Source organism: Neoarius graeffei, chromosome 10, assembly GCF_027579695.1.
Source record: "Neoarius graeffei isolate fNeoGra1 chromosome 10, fNeoGra1.pri, whole genome shotgun sequence".
Classification (NCBI taxonomy): Eukaryota; Metazoa; Chordata; class Actinopteri; order Siluriformes; family Ariidae; genus Neoarius; species Neoarius graeffei.
Window position 1 is genome coordinate 66,160,107 of NC_083578.1, and position 19,778 is coordinate 66,179,884.

The following is a 19,778-nucleotide window of genomic DNA, read 5'->3' on the forward strand; positions in this document are numbered from 1 at the left end:
CCACTGAGGGAAAATAAGAGAAACTTTATTCATATCTTGTCTTACCAATCAAAACAGAGCTCTGGTCCTCTATTTACAGCACATGCCAGTTGCAGGTTCTCAGGGCGGCATGGTGGTGTAGTGGGTAGCACGGTCGCCTCACAGCAAGAAGGTTCTGGGTTAGAGCCCAGCAGTCGGCGGGGGCCTTTCTGTGTGGAGTTTGCATGTTCTCCCCATGTCTGCGTGGGTTTCCTCCAAAGACATGCGGTTAGATTAATATGGGACGGTCTTGGGTGCTGTTAGCATGGCTGCCCACTGCTCTGGGTACGTATGTGTGTGTTTACTGCTTCAGATGGGTTAAATGCAGAGAGGAATTTCACAAGTGTGTGATGAATAAAGTTGTGCTTTCTTTCATTGCAGAGTTGGCTGGAAGGGTCTCTTTCTAGGTCTGTCCTAAAGCGTGATGGGTTGTCACTGGAAGACCACTACAGCCTGATGAATTTGCAACTTGCCTGGACATGCAGTGTCTGCACTGGGGGTCAGAGTTCAAATGTAATGTTTCGGCCAAACCACCCACTATATTGTCATGTTGTATATTAATAAACCTATCAATCTATCCGTGTTTGCAGATGAGAACGTACGCAGGCTAGCCCAGTGTCCACTCAGAGCTCTCAAGCACTATATCGCTGCCCGGCTACTCTGGAAAGCACCATAAAGAGGCTCTGCTGTTTAAAGACAGATGAATCCAAAGGGTTGTACAAATAAGTGATTGTGTACATAGTATAGCGGATTGCTGGTCAAGATTCTTAAATTCATGAGAAAATATTGTGTGCATATGTAAACAAATGGCATTTGAGCAGGATTTGAACAAAAACAAAAAACAGTGCACACACTTCCAGCCAAGTGCACATCTCTAGTGGCACGGTTACCTCACAGCAAGAAGGTTCCGGGTTCGAACCCAGCGGCCGACAAGGGCCTGATCAGCCTACTTAGTGCATAAACTGGAACTAAAACATGGGCCATTCATTCATTCATTCATTCATTCATTCAAGATAAAGTGAAAATAATTTATTTGTGGATCAAGTATGATCATAAATCTCCTATCATATTGGGCTGGTAAATTCTGACGAGGCCCAATGACCGCAGTCTAATTATACCAAGTTGGTAAATTTGAAAGAATAACTAAATTATTATAAATCATGAGGAGTCTTACTTAAACAAATCAATATTCATCAAGATAAAGTGTAAATAATTCAAGTATGAACATGAACATAAATCTGATATTAGGCTGGTAAATTCAGACTAGGACAAATTATACCAAGTTGGTAAATTTATACTGTGTTAAGGTTAGACCGTGGCTGCTAAAGTTTAAACTTACCTGGTAAATTCAGACTAGTGGTAAATTCAGACCGTGACACCAGAGTGTACTAGGCTTTATGTTTAGACTTTTGTGTATGTAATACTAGTCTAGTAAGGCTCTTGTTTTCCTAATACCAGTCTACCAAATAAACTAAACACACATATAGGCATGCTGAAGATAAACACACCACAAAATTTTAACAACAATTCAGAACCAAAGTAAAGTTTAAACACTTCTATACATACAGCTAAAATCCTCTTTCCTCATGAAAACTTTGAGACATACACTACCGTTCAAAAGTTTGGGGTCACCCAGACAATTTTGTGTTTTCCATGAAAAGTCACACTTATTTACCACCATAAGTTGTAAAATGAATAGAAAATATAGTCAAGACATTTTTCTGGCCATTTTGAGCATTTAATCGACCCCACAAATGTGATGCTCCAGAAACTCAGGTGGGGTTTACATTAGACCGTATCAGCGGATCATCAGATTAACGTTTTTAAAACGATTAGTGTGCACACAGCAACGCCAATACACAATTCGCCTGCACACAGCAACGCCAATACACGGATACGCTCGGCTCCGCAGGCATCCTGCGCTCCAAATCACTCCGCCCTGAACAGCGAGTGCCCTCTGGAGGGTGCGCACTCCGGCCTTGCGCAGCTCACAGAGCGCGCGAGTGGAGTGCACAAGCAGTGATTTGGGACTGAGCCGCTGTGTGTGTGATCTCAGTGCATGTCGGGCATGCGCGTCACTTACCACTTGCAAGTGGAAGGATGGCAAGCCTAAAGACAATCATAACTACACAATGGGCAGTATTTGCATCAGTATTTGCAGTATTTTCATACTTTTATACTCTTTAATGAAAGGTGATACAAGGCGGAAGTCCGCGCCGTTTTTCAGCAGTCGCGTCACATGACCAACGCCAGCGAATCAGGAAGGTGGATGTCACAGTGACGTTGTCCAATGACGACGCCAGCTAGAGCTCAGCACAGCGTATCCGCATATTCTCAATGTTTACACAGCACCGGACCAGACACGATCTAGATTGAATACGTGGACGCTGACAGATTCCCGTTTCCTGGCGTTTTAATGTAAACGGACAGTGCATCCGTGAAGAAAACGAGACAGATACGGTCTAATGTAAACTTGGCCTCAATCTGCTCAAAGGAAGGTCAGTTTTATAGCTTCTCTAAAGAGCTCAACTGTTTTCAGCTGTGCTAACATGATTGTACAAGGGTTTTCTAATCATCCATTAGCCTTCTGAGGCAATGAGCAAACACATTGTACCATTAGAACACTGGAGTGAGAGTTGCTGGAAATGGGCCTCTATACACCTATGGAGATATTGCACCAAAAACCAGACATTTGCAGCTAGAATAGTCATTTACCACATTAGCAATGTATAGAGTGGATTTCTGATTAGTTTAAAGTGATCTTCATTGAAAAGAACAGTGCTTTTCTTTCAAAAATAAGGACATTTCAAAGTGACCCCAAACTTTTGAACGGTAGTGTAAGGCATCATAAAATTAATTAAAATCCTGGTTCATGAGACTCAAGTGACCGCCCTAACAACAACAACAACATTAGTTAGTTACTAACTAACTAACTAACGTTGTTAGGGCAGTCTACATAACGGTTACTACCGTGACACCAGAGTGTACTAAGCTTCATGTTTAGACTTTCATGTATGTAATACTAGGCTAGTAAGGCTCTTGTCTTCCTAATACCAGTCTACCAAATAAACTAAACACACATATAGGCATGCTGAAGATAAACACACACCACAAAAGTTTAACAACAATTCAGAACCAAAGTAAAGTTTAAACACTTCTATACATACAGCTAAAATCCTCTTTCCTCATGAAAACTTTGAGACATACACTACCGTTCAAAAGTTTGGGGTCACTTTGAAATGTCCTTATTTTTGAAAGAAAAGCACTGTTCTTTTCAATGAAGATCACTTTAACCTAATCAGAAATCCACTCTATACATTGCTAATGTGGTAAATGACTATTCTAGCTGCAAATGTCTGGTTTTTGGTGCAATATCTCCATAGGTGTATAGAGGCCCATTTCCAGCAACTCTCACTCCAGTGTTCTAATGGTACAATGTGTTTGCTCATTGCCTCAGAAGGCTAATGGATGATTAGAAAACCCTTGTACAATCATGTTAGCACAGCTGAAAACAGTTGAGCTCTTTAGAGAAGCTATAAAACTCACCTTCCTTTGAGCAGATTGAGTTTCTGGAGCATCACATTTGTGGGGTCGATTAAATGCTCAAAATGGCCAGAAAAATGTCTTGACTATATTTTCTATTCATTTTATAACTTATGGTGGGAAATAAAAGTGTGACTTTTCATGGAAAAACACAAAATTGTCTGGGTGACAATTTTGTAAGGCATCATAAAATTAACTAAAATCCTGGTTCATGAGACTCAAGTGACCGCCCTAACAACAACAACAACAACAACAATAGTTAGTTAGTTAGTAAGTAAGTAATGTTATTGTTAGGGCGGTCTACATAACGGTTACTACTCAATAAAAACTTGTGTTCACCAGTTAAAAGTTATCCATCAGTTAAACTACACGTACAGGATATCAAACTCTACGAACCGTTTAGAAAAAATGCAAAGAGCAACTTTGTCGCCGAACTTACCGTGTAACGGTAACAGTGCAACACCGAGTCAGCAAAAGAGCCACTTTAGGAGTTTAATGGACAAAAGGGACCAATATTTTCGCACACTACACTTTGTGCAACTTAACTCTATATTCTAGACTTAAATAAGAACAGAGACCTGATTTAAAAGTAGAGGAGGAAGAGAGGGGAAAAAAGTGAGTGTCGTCCAGCCATGAACGCTCTTCCGGTCTCTCTTTAGTGAGAACGAGTGCGCGCGCGTACATACGGTTAGTGGGCAGGGCAGGATAGACACGCCCACTGATAAGACTTCACCTGTGACGTAACCTCAAGCAGGAAGTGTCTAGAGTTTTACACCTGGCAAGGTTTAACCCCAGCGGGTAGCAACACCTCAATTAGTATAGAACAAAGTTGTAGAATAACTCATTTTGTTCACTTGATGTAAAATAAACGGCCATCATCTCATCTCATCTCATCTCATCTCATTATCTCTAGCCGCTTTATCCTGTTCTACAGGGTCGCAGGCAAGCTGGAGCCTATCCCAGCTGACTACGGGCAAAAGGCGGGGTACACCCTGGACAAGTCGCCAGGTCATCACAGGGCTGACACATAGACACAGACAACCATTCACACTCACATTCACACCTACGGTCAATTTAGAGTCACCAGTTAACCTAACCTGCATGTCTTTGGACTGTGGGGGAAACCGGAGCACCCGGAGGAAACCCACGCGGACACGGGGAGAACATGCAAACTCCGCACAGAAAGGCCCTCGCCGGCCACGGGGCTCGAACCCGGACCTTCTTGCTGTGAGGCGACAGCGCTGACCACTACACCACCATGCCGCCCATATTTCATTCAGCTAGCATGATATTGAATGAGTCAAAGATGATATTATATTATCTCATTATCTGTAGCCGCTTTATCCTTCTACAGGGTCGCAGGCAAGCTGGAGCCTATCCCAGCTGACTACGGGCGAAAGGCGGGGTACACCCTGGACAAGTCGCCAGGTCATCACAGGGCTGACACAGACAACCATTCACACTCACATTCACACCTACGGTCAATTTAGAGTCACCCTGCATGTCTTTGGACTGTGGGGGAAACCGGAGCACCCGGAGGAAACCCACGCGGACACGGGGAGAACATGCAAACTCCGCACAGAAAGGCCCTCGTCGGCCACTGGGCTCAAACCCGACAGCGCTCGAACCCGACAGCACTAACCACTACACCACCGTGCCGCCCCATCATCATCATAATAATAAAAATAATAATAGGTGGTGTCGCCTCACATCAAGAAGGTCCTGGGTTCGAGCCCAGCAGCCGGCAAGGGCCTTTCTGTGTGGAGTTTGCATGTTCTCTTCATGTCCACCTGGGTTTCCTCCAGGTGCTCCGGTTTCCCCCCACAGTCCAAAGGCATGCAGGTTAGGATAACTGGTGGCTCTAAATTGACCGTAGGTGTGAATGGTTGCCTGTGTCCAAGTATTAGCCCTGCGATGACCTGGCGACTTGTCCAGGGTGTACCCCGCCTCTCGCTTATAGTCAGCTGGGATAGGCTCCAGCTTGCCTGCGACCTTGTAGGACAGGATAAGCGGCTGCAGATAATGGATGGATGGAATAATCATCATCTTTTGGCTGCTCCCGATTAGGGGTCGCCACAGCAGATCTTTCATCTCCATTGCTCCCGGTCTTCCACATCCTTCTCTACGACACCTGCCACTTTCATGTCCTCTCTCACCACATCCATGTATCTCCTCATTGGCCTTCCTCGTTTTCATGTGCCTGGCAGCTCCATCCTCAACATTCTCCTTCCAACATGCTCTGCATCTCCTCTCAGGATGTGCCCGTACCATCTCGGTCTCATCTCTCTTAGCTTAATTCCCAAGCTCTCCACATGTGCTGTCCCTCTGATGTGCTCGTTCCTTATCCTGTCCAACCTGGTCACTCCCATCGCAAACCTCAACTCCGCCACCTCCAACTTTGCCTCCTGTCTCTTCGTTAAGGGTCTCCAATCCATACATCACAGCTGGTCTCACTACTGTCTTATACATCTTACCTTTCACTTTTGCTGGGACTTTCCTATCCCAAATGACTCCCGAAATCCTTCTCCAACTGCTCCACCCTGCCTGCACTCGCTTTCTCACCTCACTATCGCAGCCCCCATTTTCCTGCACAGTTGACCCCAGGTACTTGAATTCACCAACTTTCTTTACGTCTACTCCTTGCATCTTCACTACACTCTCATCCCCATTCTCATTGATGCACATGTATTCTGTTTTGCTCCTGCTCACCTTCATTCCTCTTTGTTCCAATGCATCCCTCCATCTCTCCAAACCCAACTCAACCTCCTTTCTACTTTCACCACATATCACAATATCATCTGCAAACATCATGTTCCATGGCGACTCTTGCCTCACTTTGTCCGTCAAGCTATCCATCAATAATAATAATAATAATAATAATAATAATGGCATGGCCCGTGTTTTCTATTACCATCTTCGGCATGCCTGTGGCTTCATCTCTGAGGTCCATCCATAGTATGACCCAGAACATGTACAGGGTGTCATGGAAAATGAGTGCTTTAAACTATACTGGAATAGCTTACAACATTTACAAGCCAACAAACCTGATCTTGTCTTATTTGACAAAACCAATGAAATTATTTTCATCATAGAATTCTCTGTCCATTTTGACACCAGTGTGATTGACAAGATTCAGGAGAAGCACTCAAAGTATGCGGACCTCGCATATGCAATGTCTTGCTTGTATCCTAGCTACAAAGTTGTCAGACTCCCCATTGTTCTCAGTGCCCTAGGTTTTGTACCTCCTGATCTCTTGACGCAGATTAGGAGTGTGCTCGGGTTTTCCATCGGGAGCACAGCTCTTCTCACTCTGTGAACAATGCAGAAGGCTGCCGTGCTGGGGAGTCTCCATATCCTTAGGAAAATTCTTGGTGGGTTTGACTAGGCAGCGCTTTCTGGGAGCTGGTCCCATTCGCTGTCTGGGCTGCGTGTAGAGGGGGCAAGGGTCCCTGAGCTGATGATGCGCCTTACCAGCCTGATTTGCTAGGATCACCTGACCCCTCTCTGCTGCACTTTTTACTGTAATCTGTATAATAATAATAATGACATTAATCTAGCTGTGTGAGTTTCCTCCAGGCTCTCAGATTTCCTGCCACAGTCCAAAAACATGCAGGTACACGCTCAGAAAAAGTATATTACTGTACCTTTAAGGGTACAACGGCTTGTCACTGACCTAGTACCTTCTAAGGTACTTATTTGTACTCTTTATATAAAGCTTGGGGCAGCATGGTGGTGTACTGGTTAGCACTGTCACCTCACAACAAGAAGGTCCTGGGTTCGAGCCCAGCAGCCGGCGAGGGCCTTTCTGTACAGAGTTTGCATGTTCTCCCTGTTGGATTTCCTCCGGGTGCTCCGGTTTCCCCCACAGTCCAAAGACATGCAGGTTAGGCTAATTGGTGGCTCCAAATTGACCACAGGTGTGAATGTGAATAGTTGTATCAGCCCTACGATAACCTGGCGACTTGTCCAGGGTGTACCCCGCCTCTCGCCCATAGTCAGTTGGGATAGGCTCCAGCTTGCCTGCGACCCTGTAGAACAGGATAAGCGGCTACAGATAATGGATGGATATACTGCTTGGGAACATGTATGTACCTTTTTGGCCCTAAAAAGGTACACATAGTTACTTCAAGGTCCAATAATGAGCCCTTGGGGTACGTTAGTGTAGACTTTACCTTGGGGGACAGAAATGGACTCCTCCTGTACCCTTATTTCTGACAGCATAGGGAGAAGTTTCCTTAATTACGCTATGCTGAATGGACTGGCGTTGTGCAGTGGTGGCTCACGGTTACTTTTCAGTGCCAAGTTTCCCAAAAGCATCGTAGCACAAAGATCATCATTAAATGGTAGAGCGAGCAGCACAATGAACACTCACTCTCCTAGTTAAGATGCTCTTAGTGTTAAGAGGTTTTTTAGGAAACCCAGCCCAGAACGCTGAGGATTCAAGTTGACGCTCTTGAGCCCTTAACCCTCTCTACTCTATCATGGCTGACCCTGTGCTCTGACCCCAGCTTTCTAACAAGCTGGGAAATACAAAGAAACTAATTTCACTGTGTTGTAATGTATATGTTAAAAATAAAGGCTTTTCTTCTTCCTGCCCAAGGTGAATTCCCCACATTGTGCTGAGGGCTATGTTCCTGGTAAAGGCTCCAATTCAACCCTGACGAGAATAAAGCCGTAAAAGAGGACGAAGGCGTGGGTAATTATGTTATATGAGTCATACTATGTCTGCATGAATTGTATAAGAGTAATGAATTGTAAAGGTGTAATAAATATCAGAGATGTGATTTGTGGTCAGAGTTGGGCAGAAGAGGCTTATATCAAGGGGTGGCATCTTGTGGCATCCAAGTACCAAGCCCAGTGCACTTACTTTCTTTTTTTTTTAAACCACTACTACCATATGACACATAATAAATTATTTATTTATTGCAATATTGGCCTTGGTGATAGGAAAGTGAGCACATGGATCAGCGAACACAGGTGAATCATCCCTCTTAACTATTTTATTATGACCATCTCAGGACCAATCCCAGATGTTTCTTTTGGGTTTTAACCATAGAAATATACTGACACCTGTGACAACTCAATTTCCAAACATGCACCTGATTCTCTTATGACAAATTATTGAAAAGATGCATATCTTAATGATGAGTGTTCCCAGAGAAGCAGGGTATCCTGCACGCTTAGAAAGGATGTGTAAAAGCTAACACAAACTGTGTTCAATTCATTTTCCCAAATTCATTTTCAATGCATTTTCCCAAAACTCACTCACTGACATCAGTGAGTGAGTTTTGGGAAAATACTTATTGTGTTAATTTTGACACATTCGCTGTGTAAATGATTTTAATACAGTGTATGCGTCAGGAAGGTAAACACAAAGATGTGCAATCGTAATATTAACACATTATGTGCTGTTCTTGGCTACACAGTGAGTTAAAATACAGGCCTAAAACCTGACACAAAAGTGTTATGACACCAAATTAGTTAATGACAATAATATGTTATTTATGACAACACATTTATTATTGGCGGCACGGTGGTGTAGTGGTTAGCGCTGTCGCCTCACAGCAAGAAGGTCCTGGGTTCGAGCCCTGGGGCCGGCGAGGGCCTTTCTGTGTGGAGTTTGCATGTTCTCCCCGTGTCCGCGTGGGTTTCCTCCGGGTGCTCCGGTTTCCCCCACAGTCCAAAGACATGCAGGTTAGGTTAACTGGTGACTCTAAATTGACCGTAGGTGTGAATGTGAGTGTGAATGGTTGTCTGTGTCTATGTGTCAGCCCTGTGATGACCTGGCGACTTGTCCAGGGTGTACCCCGCCTTTCGCCCGTAGTCAGCTGGGATAGGCTCCAGCTTGCCTGCGACCCTGTAGAAGGATAAAGCGGCTAGAGATAATGAGATGAGATGAGATGAGACATTTATTATTATGAAATATTAACAATACGATTCACAGAAGTCAAACTGCAGAATATATTAATATAAATTCACAGAATCGAATTTCAGCAGTAACGTAGGAAATGTCAGATTTTTTTTATTTATTTAACCTTTATTTAACCAGGTAACAAAAAAAAATCCCATTGAGATTAAAAACCTCTTTTACAAGGGAGACCTGGCCAAGACAGGCAGCGGCAAGCTTGAAACACAAAGTTAGTATCATTTACAGACATACAACACAGATTAAACGTTTGAGGACATAAGCTTAGCTAATAATTTAAGAAACATCTGCATCTTAGAGAGTCAGTTTTCTTTTCATTCATTTTTGATTTAAAAGCTTCCAGAGTGATAAATAGGCGCATCTTAAGTTCATTTTGAAGCAGGTTCCATGCTGTAGGTGCAGCGTATACAAAAGCCTTCTTTCCTAATTCCGTACGAACATTTGGGACATCCAACAAAATCAGATTCTGTGAACGTAGGGCATATTGTCCAGTGTTTTTATGCTTAATGAGTTCACACAGATACAATGGGAGCAGCCCAATAATCACTTTGTATATAAATATGTACCAGTGACAGAGCCTACGAGTGGTCAAAGAGGGCCAGCCTACCCTTGAGTAGAGCTCACAGTGGTGAGTAAGAGCTCTGCAGTTGGTTATGAATCTCAAGGAAGCATGATAAACAGAATCTAACTTAAGAAGACATTGAGTAGATGAGTGCATATACAATAGGTCACCATAGTCCAGTACGGATAGAAAAGTAGCCGCAACAAGTTGCTTTTTTACATTAAAAGAAAAGCATAACTTATTACGGAAATAAAAACCCAGTTTTAGTCTCAGCTTTTTCACTAGGTTTTGTACATGAGGCTTAAAAGTTAAGGAATCATCAATCAGTATTCCCAAGTATTTATAAGAATCAACAATCTCAATTTCACCACCCTCAAGTGTGACAACCTTTGGGATAGTTAAGGGCCTAACCTTAGAGCTGGTAAAAAGCATTAGTTTAGTCTTATCAGCATTTAAAATGAGTTTCAGCTGAAGTAAATTATTTTGTACCACAGTAAAAGCATTTATCAAATTTTCAATGGCCTTTTCTAGGTTAACAGCACAGCAATAAATGACTGTGTCATCAGCATAAAAGTGAAAATTTGCATCAGATACATTTTGTCCCAAGTTATTGATGTAAATAGTAAATAGAAGAGGCCCCAGTACAGACCCCTGAGGGACACCCTTGAGGATGGGAACAACTTCTGAGCATAGACCATCATATTTAACACACTGTGACCTATCACAAAGATAATTTGAAAACCAAGCAACGGCATTCTCTGAAAGCCCAGAGTTTAGCAACCTAAGTTTTAGAACATCATGATCAACTGTGTCGAACGCTTTGGATAAATCAATAAACAGTGATGCACAATGTTGCCTCTTATCTAGGGCAACAGTGATGTCATTAACCACCTTGATTGCAGCTGTGATGGTACTGTGTCTTTTTCTAAAGCCAGATTGGTAGGTTGATAAGATGGCATTATTGTATAAAAACTCCTTAAGTGAGTTGCTCACAAGATTTTCAAGAACTTTAGCTAGTACAGATAAATTAGAAATGGGTCTATAATTGTTTAATGTAGATGAGTCACCCCCTTTTAGAACTGGAAGCACAAAGGCAGATTTCCATATTTTTGGTATCTCATTGTTTTCCAGTGTGAGATTGAAAAGATATGCAAGTGGCCCTGCTACAAAATCAGCTGCCAACTTCAAGAAATAGGGATCCAAAAAATCTGGTCCTGGTGGTTTTTTTTGTAGGACAAAACAGTTCTTTGTCCGGTTTCATTCGGCAACATGACACATAACCATCCCTTCATTCCACTTATTTCAAAACTTTGTATCTTGGATTGATGAAGATCTAATCACCCAAGGACCAAAGAATCACTGGCCAAGGATCATCTTCAGATTGGTTCATTTGCTGTATAATAAATTAATAAAATGTTAATTAATGCAGATAACGCAGCAGCCACTTTAACAATAATTTTACACAAAGCATGAGCTGATATCACAGCTCATCTCCTCCCAACATAAAATCTATATACTTTAATGTTAGGTAACATGAGGCTGCAGCTACATATTCATACTCCAACATTCTTAGAGATCTGAACTATATTTTCTTACACATTTTATTACACGTATTAAAAGGATTGCCGTCATGGGCTAGCCAATAAGCTAGTCATGGCTATCTGAGGTCTATCTTAGTTAAATTTGCTATACAGCAAATTTAGATGGATAGCAAGAACAAAAATAATACTCCTGCCTTATGATGCTGAATAATTAGTCGAACTTAGGTAAATTATTATATAATTTCTATAAGTTCGACTTTATACAAGTCAAACTTATGCATGTTGATCTCATCTCGTTATCTCTAGCTGTTTTATCTTGCTCTACAGGGTCGCAGGCAAGCTGGAGCCTATCCCAGCTGACTACGGGCAAAAGGCGGGGTACACCCTGGACAAGTCGCCAGGTCATCACAGGGCTGATACATAGACAACCATTCACACTCACATTCACACCTACGGTCAATTTAGAGTCACCAGTTAACCTAACCTGCATGTCTTTGGACTGTGGGGGAAACCAGAGCACCCAGAGGAAACCCACGCGGACACGGGGAGAACATGCAAACTCTGCACAGAAAGGCCCTCGCCGGCCACGGGGCTCGAACCCGGACCTTCTTGCTGTGAGGCGACAGTGCTAACCACTACACCGCTGTGCTACCCGCATGTTGATCTACATTAAGAAATTATTTCAATTACAACTTGCCTCAATTATTATATAATTATAGAATTATATAATTACTCGAAATTATAGAGCCAGGCTCTTTAATAATGCCAAGTACAAACTTAATGCTAATAAAAATTGCACACAACTACATAAAATATCTCACAAGTTAACTTTCCATCTTGCAAGCTGAGCAACACTTTAAAAAAAAAAAAAATTCCCCGCTGTATTTGTGCCATTTAAATTGTCATTTTGACATTCAAATTAGCAAATTTGTCTAACCGTCTAAAGTTAATATAGAGTAAAATACACAGTCTAACACTTCTGTTAGAAACCAAATTAAACCAGGATTAAAAATAACATCAGCAAATGATGTCATTTTTGCATGTAAATATACATTAAGAAATGATTTCAAGTACAACTTACCTCAAGATTGTGTCACCGGTGAGAATCCTCTCCCCATCAAAATGGCGGGTTCAGCATTATACAACTGCCCTGATGCTTATTGCAAACTCCAGTCAAAGTCTCATCTCATCTCATTATCTGTAGCCGCTTTATCCTGTTCTACAGGGTCGCAGGCAAGCTGGAGCCTATCCCAGCTGACTACGGGCGAAAGGCGGGGTACACCCTGGACAAGTCGCCAGGTCATCACAGGGCTGACACATAGACACAGACAACCATTCACACTCACATTCACACCTACGCTCAATTTAGAGTCACCAGTTAACCTAACCTGCATGTCTTTGGACTGTGGGGGAAACCCACGCGGACACGGGGAGAACATGCAAACGCCGCACAGAAAGGCCCTCGCCGGCCACGGGGCTCGAACCCGGACCTTCTTGCTGTGAGGCGACAGCGCTAACCACTACACCACCGTGCCGCCCCCGGCCAAAGTCACAGGACACAAAACACACTTGCCAACCAAATCCAGTTAACTACTACTGTAACTACAACATAAAGCAGCGTTTACCTGTTTTAAGAGAACATCGTATATAGTTGTTAAAAACAAGTAGCAAGTTAAAGTTATCCAAGCTGAAGATGGAGAGAGTTAGCATTAATGCCACACTACTTGATTAATCCCATTAGTCTAAATTCCCTCACTGAAATCCCTCACCTGAGTTACTAATCATTCCACCAATTTCCAGGGGGTTGTGATCAGGATCTTCAATCTTATCCACAAAGGGCCGGTGTATTATACAGTGAGTAGTAAGTACTGACAAACTTCTAAATGCTTGGTGTTAGCAGTGTTGTTTACATCGTCTCTGCGAAACAGAGACAATGTTCAGAGGAGCTTAATGACCACTGAACTGTGGACTAGGTTTTTTTTTTTTTTTTAAGCGATTCACATAGTGAAGTGATTATAATATTAATATGATATTTTATGTACAACAGTACACAATAAAATGAAAACAACTATGGGCCGGCTGCTGTTCAACTAAATCAAACAGCTCATGCATTAAAACGGTGACATTGAGCTTGTCTACAGCAGATCAGTCGACACATATTGTTTTGAACATCGTGAAGAAATTCATAGCTTGTGTTCATTTTAAAACTGCACATAACTATGTGTAAAAAAAAAAAAAGCTGAATTCTTCCAACACAATTTTATTTAATATCAACACAAAATGTGTAGACTGCTACATAAATTTGTGTAATTTCTCTAGACATTCCTTCTAAGAGTGTGCAATGTTTAACCAGCTTTATGGGCAGGCGAGGTTTCATTATGCAGGTGAGTAATCACATGAGTCGGGGCTCAGAGAGCAGAGGGTTTAAAGTACTATTTAAATTTTCCATGGTATGATTATAGGTTTGTGTGTCATATCAACAGTCCTTTACTCTGGACAAATATTGGACTGTCCTCACTGGTTTAAGATCAACCTTAGAACTTTAATAAATAAATTTTATATATATATATATATATATATATATATATATATATATATATATATACATACACACACAGCGTGGGTTTCCTCCGGGTGCTCCGGTTTCCCCCACAGTCCAAAGACATGCAGGTTAGGTTAACTGGTGACTCTAAATTGACCGTAGGTGTGAATGTGAGTGTGAATGGTTGTCTGTGTCTATGTGTCAGCCCTGTGATGACCTGGCGACTTGTCCAGGGTGTACCCCGCCTTTCACCCGTAGTCAGCTGGGATAGGCTCCAGCTCGCCTGCGACCCTGTAGAACAGGATAAAGCAGCTAGAGATAATGAGATTTTATATATACCAGTGGTTCTCAACCGGGGGGGCGCGCCCCCCTGGTGGGGCGCGGAGGTACTCCAGGGGGGTCGCGAGTAGGCTTCATGTATGGAGGAAAAAAAAAATCTGGGGCTAACAGGCTATAGTAGCTAAGCAGATGCAACACATTTACCCATGTCAAAATGCAGGACATTGGACTATTACATACAAATCAATACTATTATAAAATCTATCATCAATCTATCATAAAATCTTGTGTGTAGGTTATTTTAAGCCCGTGACGCGAACATGACGCAACGTCATGTGAGTGAGTCTGCATACCGTGGCCACCGTGTGAGTGCTTGCCACACACACACTAGTCTGGTTTCTTGCCGAGTTAACTCGTGCCGACTCTCGCTAGTCTACTATCATCAATCCATCGATACAGCGCAAAACCCAAACAGTCTTTTTAAAGACTACTACCCCACACTGTATTTTTGCTTTCCCCATTTCAGCTCTACCCAAATAATTTGTTGTTTTTGTTGTTTTCTTACTGCTAGTCTACTATGGATAATGCTACTACTGCTGCTACTACTACTACTACTACTAATAATAATGATAATAATAATAATAATAATCTAGCCCAGGGCTATCTATCTATCTATCTATCTATCTATCTATCTATCTATCTATCTATCTATCTATCTATCTATCTATCTATCTATTATCGGTCGATATAAGGTGCTGTAGGTCGGGTGGCGTCACTGCGGGTGAGTGTGTTTGGGGGGGGGATGGGGCGGGGCGAGAAGAGGGGCCCCCAACTGCAATGAACCAGCTTTGGTGGGGCCCAGGTTGCAAAAGGTTGAGAACCCCTGATATATACTATATACACACACACACACACATTATATATATATATATATATATATATATATATATATATATATATATATATATATATAAGATCTAGACTGTAGATCTTATAGGGACCAACTACCACAACCACCAAATCAGAAAAGAGACACGTCTCTGTGTTTGAGAGAATTCATTTATTAGTCATGATGTTTGAGATAATGACATGTTTGTCCCAAGTTTAGCTTCAATGTTGTTAGTAGATTATCCTAGGCATTGCAGGTGAGACACATCTATACAGAACAATGCAGTCTCCAATTTCTTTCTGACACATTTCCTTGGTTTTTAATTCACAGGTTATGTCCAGGCCTGGACTAATTTATATTTTCTACAGGGTCTCACATTTAATAGTCTTCCAAGTCTAAGACTAGGCTTAGCCTGTGTCTACAGATCTAGGTGACTCACACAGACCCAATTTCCTGTGCAGTATTTTCAATGGACAATAAATTAACAGAGCATATAGGCAAGGTTAAGGCACAATCAATTGTACTGTATGTCCATAACATTAGACACATTGTACAATTTACAATTCTTTCATGCTATTTACAAAGCTCCATATTTGTTGATGTGATTTTTATGAATTTGAAAAAACAAAAGCTTTCCTTGCAGGATTTGCAGAAATATTAGTGACTTTCGTTATATGGTTCATTTAAAAAAAGACCCCAGATGTCCATTATGTGTTACTAAGCAGGTTACCTGGCATTGCTCAGGTTTTGCAAAATTCTGGGTTGCCCCCAGACTTCCATGTCAAATTTGGTGAAGATCCGTCGAGAAATGGTGATGATAACCCAAGACAAACAAAAAAATCCAAACATCCACCACCCAGGGGCCCACCACGAGGGACCCCCTGGGGCCCAAATATGGAATTTCTGAGTTCTGCCAAATTGTGGCCATCTCCTGTACCTTCATGCCAAGTTTAGTGAAGATCTGTCGAGAGTTTGTGTTGATAAATGTAACGTGAAAGGCATTGAGGGAGGGGGTGGGTGGATGTTGTGCCCCCCCCGGGACCTCCCTGGGACCTGTACATGAATTTTGTTTATATCTGCAAAATTCCGGGTCATCCCCGGACCTACTTGCCAAATTTGGTGAAAATCCGTCAAGAAATGGCGACGTTAGCTCAAGACAAACAAATTTGCTGCTTATTATATAGATGGTATGTATTATGGTATCTGAAGTTAAATCAGGTGCAGCATTTGTGCCAGAACTCCAAGTCCAAATCTTTCCTTAGCACCAGTGTTGGCAATACAAAACATACATTTAATAACTATCATAAAAACGTCACGATTGACTGACAAATCAATTCATATAACTGTCTTTTCCATCAACAACATTTGATTACAGCTTAAACCCTTGAGATCAGGATCATTATGGCTTTGGACCATGTCTCGGGATGATAGAGTTAGGATTAGACATTAGTGAGGTCAGCAGCAGAGAGGTTTCTGGCTGGACTGTTTTCTGGCTGGGGTGTGGCATCTTCACAACAGCTAGCATTTAGAGACGTGATGTTCACTCCAGCATGGCTCTTCAGATTGAAGCTTACCTCAGGCTGAAAGAAGGAGTGCGAATTTAATTTTGTCAGATCCACTTCATGCAGTGACTGAAAATGTGAAGCCAAAACCTAAATAAAGATCCATGAGATCACATGCACAAAATAAATTTACACGGTAAGGCATCGTTCTGTCAGAAATGTCTGACAGATATTCATCAGATTGGAATTTAAAAAAAATTAAAAATGTATATTCTTTATTGACACTGTTCATTTTTACTCCTGAATACTTTGAAGAAATAAATGTCTCACCCTGACTTTGAGTTGTCTGAAGGAGTGCTGGGTATCAGGGTGGCTTATCGTCGAGTGTCTCAGAGAGCTCTGACGGGACATAGCGGGTGGAGTTCCCATGGCCTCAATTTCCTGTTCAACATCCAGTCTGCACAGGTATAATGACAATGATTAAAGCTACTATAAAAATAGTAGGTCAAAGTAGTAGGGCACTGCATACTACTACTGTATACTGAATAGGGAGTCCTCAGAAGCTTAACGCACGTGTCCACAAAGGCAATGTCCAAAATTGCATTTACAAAGTACAAAATTGATCTTGGACTACTTGAGTTCTAGACTTGGACTTTAACTAGATTGAAGTGACAACTGTGTAATTTCACTTGGACCTTTACTTGTCTAGGATTCAATAATCAGCTTCAACTTGAGGAAATCTGGACTTTGATTTGGACCTGGAAATATTTACAGAATGTTGCATGCACTAAAATTTATCCTTCAACGTTACGTGATATAAACCATGTTATTCATTCTCTTCTGTTGTTCCTGTTTGGGGTAACAGAGGCAACAGGCTGAGAAGGGCCTGTTCATACTTCTCTCTCCTTCTGAGGGGGTCCCCAAACTTTCCCAAGCCAATGGTGAGAATTAACCTCTCCAGCAGGTCATGGGTTGACCCTGGGGTCTCTGTCCAATGAGACATTCCTACTAGTGGCGGACCAAAGGGCATCATTGTAAGGTGCCCAAACCATCACAACTCGCTTCTGTAATTCATTAAGGTAGCCAGGCTCCCCCCATACCCCAGTTCCCCATTCAAGACCTGACTTGAATAGAAGCTCATGGATTTAAGACCTGACTTGGATTTGACTTGAATAGAAGCCAATGTATTTAAGACCTGACTTGGATTTGACTTGAATAGAAGCCAATGTATTTAAGACCTGACTTGGATTTGACTTGAATAGAAGCCAATGTATTTAAGACCTGAATTGGATTTGACTTGAATAGAAGCTAATGTATTTAAGACCTGACTTGGATTTGACTTGAACAGAAGCTCACGGATTTAAGACCTGACTTGGATTTGACTTGAATAGAAGCTAATGTATTTTTTTTGACATATATGTTTATTGATTTCACATATAAAAAGTACAATTGACATTGAAAGCTTCATTTTCCATTTTTTTTCTTCAAATAAACCCTTTAATTCCCCACCCTCCCCTACCCTCCTCACTACATACAATACAATGTGCATATAACAATGTAGCTAAACAAGCTACCTTCAGAGATGAAGCTAATGTATTTAAGACCTGCCTTGGATTTGACTTGAACAGAAGCTCACGGATTTAAGACCTGACTTGGATTTCAACTTGGTAGCTGTTGACTGGTTTTTGGCTTGGGCAAACTGTTTTGATGGCAAGTGACTATATTCAGGGCACCATATCATTAGCATAAGTAGTGGTATATTTATTTCTGCTTCCATGCAGTTTTGAATGTAGCTATACATTTTTAAAAGACAAGAATATCTCTCTCCTACGGTTTCACCTTGCAGGAGCAAGGAGGGCATTCATTTCTTCACTCAGGTGTTGACGGACCATGTGCTTGCTTGCAGAGATACCTAATGCTGTTGCCATGGAGTCTGTGTTAAAGGAAGGATCAAGCACCATGACAGCACCATGAATACCGCTGTTTTGAAGATTGCCAGCAAACTCCTGAAACAAGACATGCACAAAATGTCAGCACTGTACTTTCACTCAATAACTGAATGTCTATTTTTTTTTTTTTACAGCTACTTGTTTTTTTCTTTCCAGTTGCGGTTATATTTCCTTCGTCAAGCTGTGTGTGTGTGTGTAAACTATAAAATGTGTATGTAAATTATAAAAACTATAATTTACATGTAAATTATATATTTAAATTAGATTTGGACCACCTTCATTCCTCAAAAGAACTACATGTATTCGATCTCAAACAATCGGTTAAAGGTGCATTATTAATTTGCGCTTTTATTTCTTTAATCAGTATTCCTCTCCAAGTGTGTGTACGTACCTTCAGGTCGATGTTCCTGAGCCATTTAATAATGCGATGGCAGGACCAGACCAGAGGGTCCGAGTTCTGGTTTTCACAGTCTGCTCGCCTTGTTTGCAGCAGCTTCAGAAATATAGAATATATGATATATTATGGTATTAGTAGTACAATTGTATATGCATGCATGTATATCCTGTACCTCTTTGTTAAAGTTAAGTATGTGTAGGAGCTGGATTCCTAGCAGCAGGCTGCTCTGGTGGGCTTTTTTGGACACATGCAGGTGCTTTTCCAGGTCGGCTCGTGTAAGGGTGCTCAGCAGGCGTCCATCGACTAAGTGTGTGTGGAAGAACTGAGAATACTGTGGCAGGCCTACATCATTTAGCCATGCCTGCGCCACCCAGTGGTGGTCAAGGTCTGCAGCATTCGATAATCTGACAGCACACACAGACATAAAACAGATCGAGTAAACCTAGCTACAGTACACATATTAGAAATGTAGCTTACTGTACTGTACTGTGTGTATAGCGATGTGTGTGTGTGCACAGTAGATAATATTGTGCTCAGGTCATACTTTGGTATGGTTATTTTACAACCTTCTTTGGCTGGAGTAGTGATTATGTATACAGAGCAAAGCAAGGAATTAGTCGAACCGTTTTG

General features: G+C 41.8%; 2 protein-coding genes across 7 annotated transcripts in view; both read right to left on the minus strand.

The window, feature by feature from the left end:
• Positions 1 to 4,203, minus strand: part of tmem51a (transmembrane protein 51a) — a 71,125-nt gene extending 66,922 nt beyond the window's left edge. For all 4 annotated transcript variants that reach the window (XM_060930861.1, XM_060930862.1, XM_060930863.1 and 1 more), the window contains exon 1: positions 4,001 to 4,203. The gene's annotated coding sequence lies outside the window, so the exon portion shown is untranslated. The remainder of the gene's footprint in view (positions 1 to 4,000) is intronic.
• An 11,253-nt stretch (positions 4,204 to 15,456) lies between these two features.
• Positions 15,457 to 19,778, minus strand: part of kazna (kazrin, periplakin interacting protein a) — a 170,990-nt gene continuing 166,668 nt past the window's right edge. For all 3 annotated transcript variants that reach the window (XM_060932141.1, XM_060932140.1, XM_060932143.1), the window contains 5 exons: positions 19,321 to 19,552; positions 19,143 to 19,244; positions 18,642 to 18,808; positions 17,133 to 17,259; positions 15,457 to 16,880 (listed from right to left, as the gene is read on the minus strand). In XM_060932141.1, coding sequence (XP_060788124.1) covers positions 16,740 to 16,880; positions 17,133 to 17,259; positions 18,642 to 18,808; positions 19,143 to 19,244; positions 19,321 to 19,552 — 769 coding nt within the window. In that variant the 3' untranslated portion in view covers positions 15,457 to 16,739. The remainder of the gene's footprint in view (positions 16,881 to 17,132; positions 17,260 to 18,641; positions 18,809 to 19,142; positions 19,245 to 19,320; positions 19,553 to 19,778) is intronic.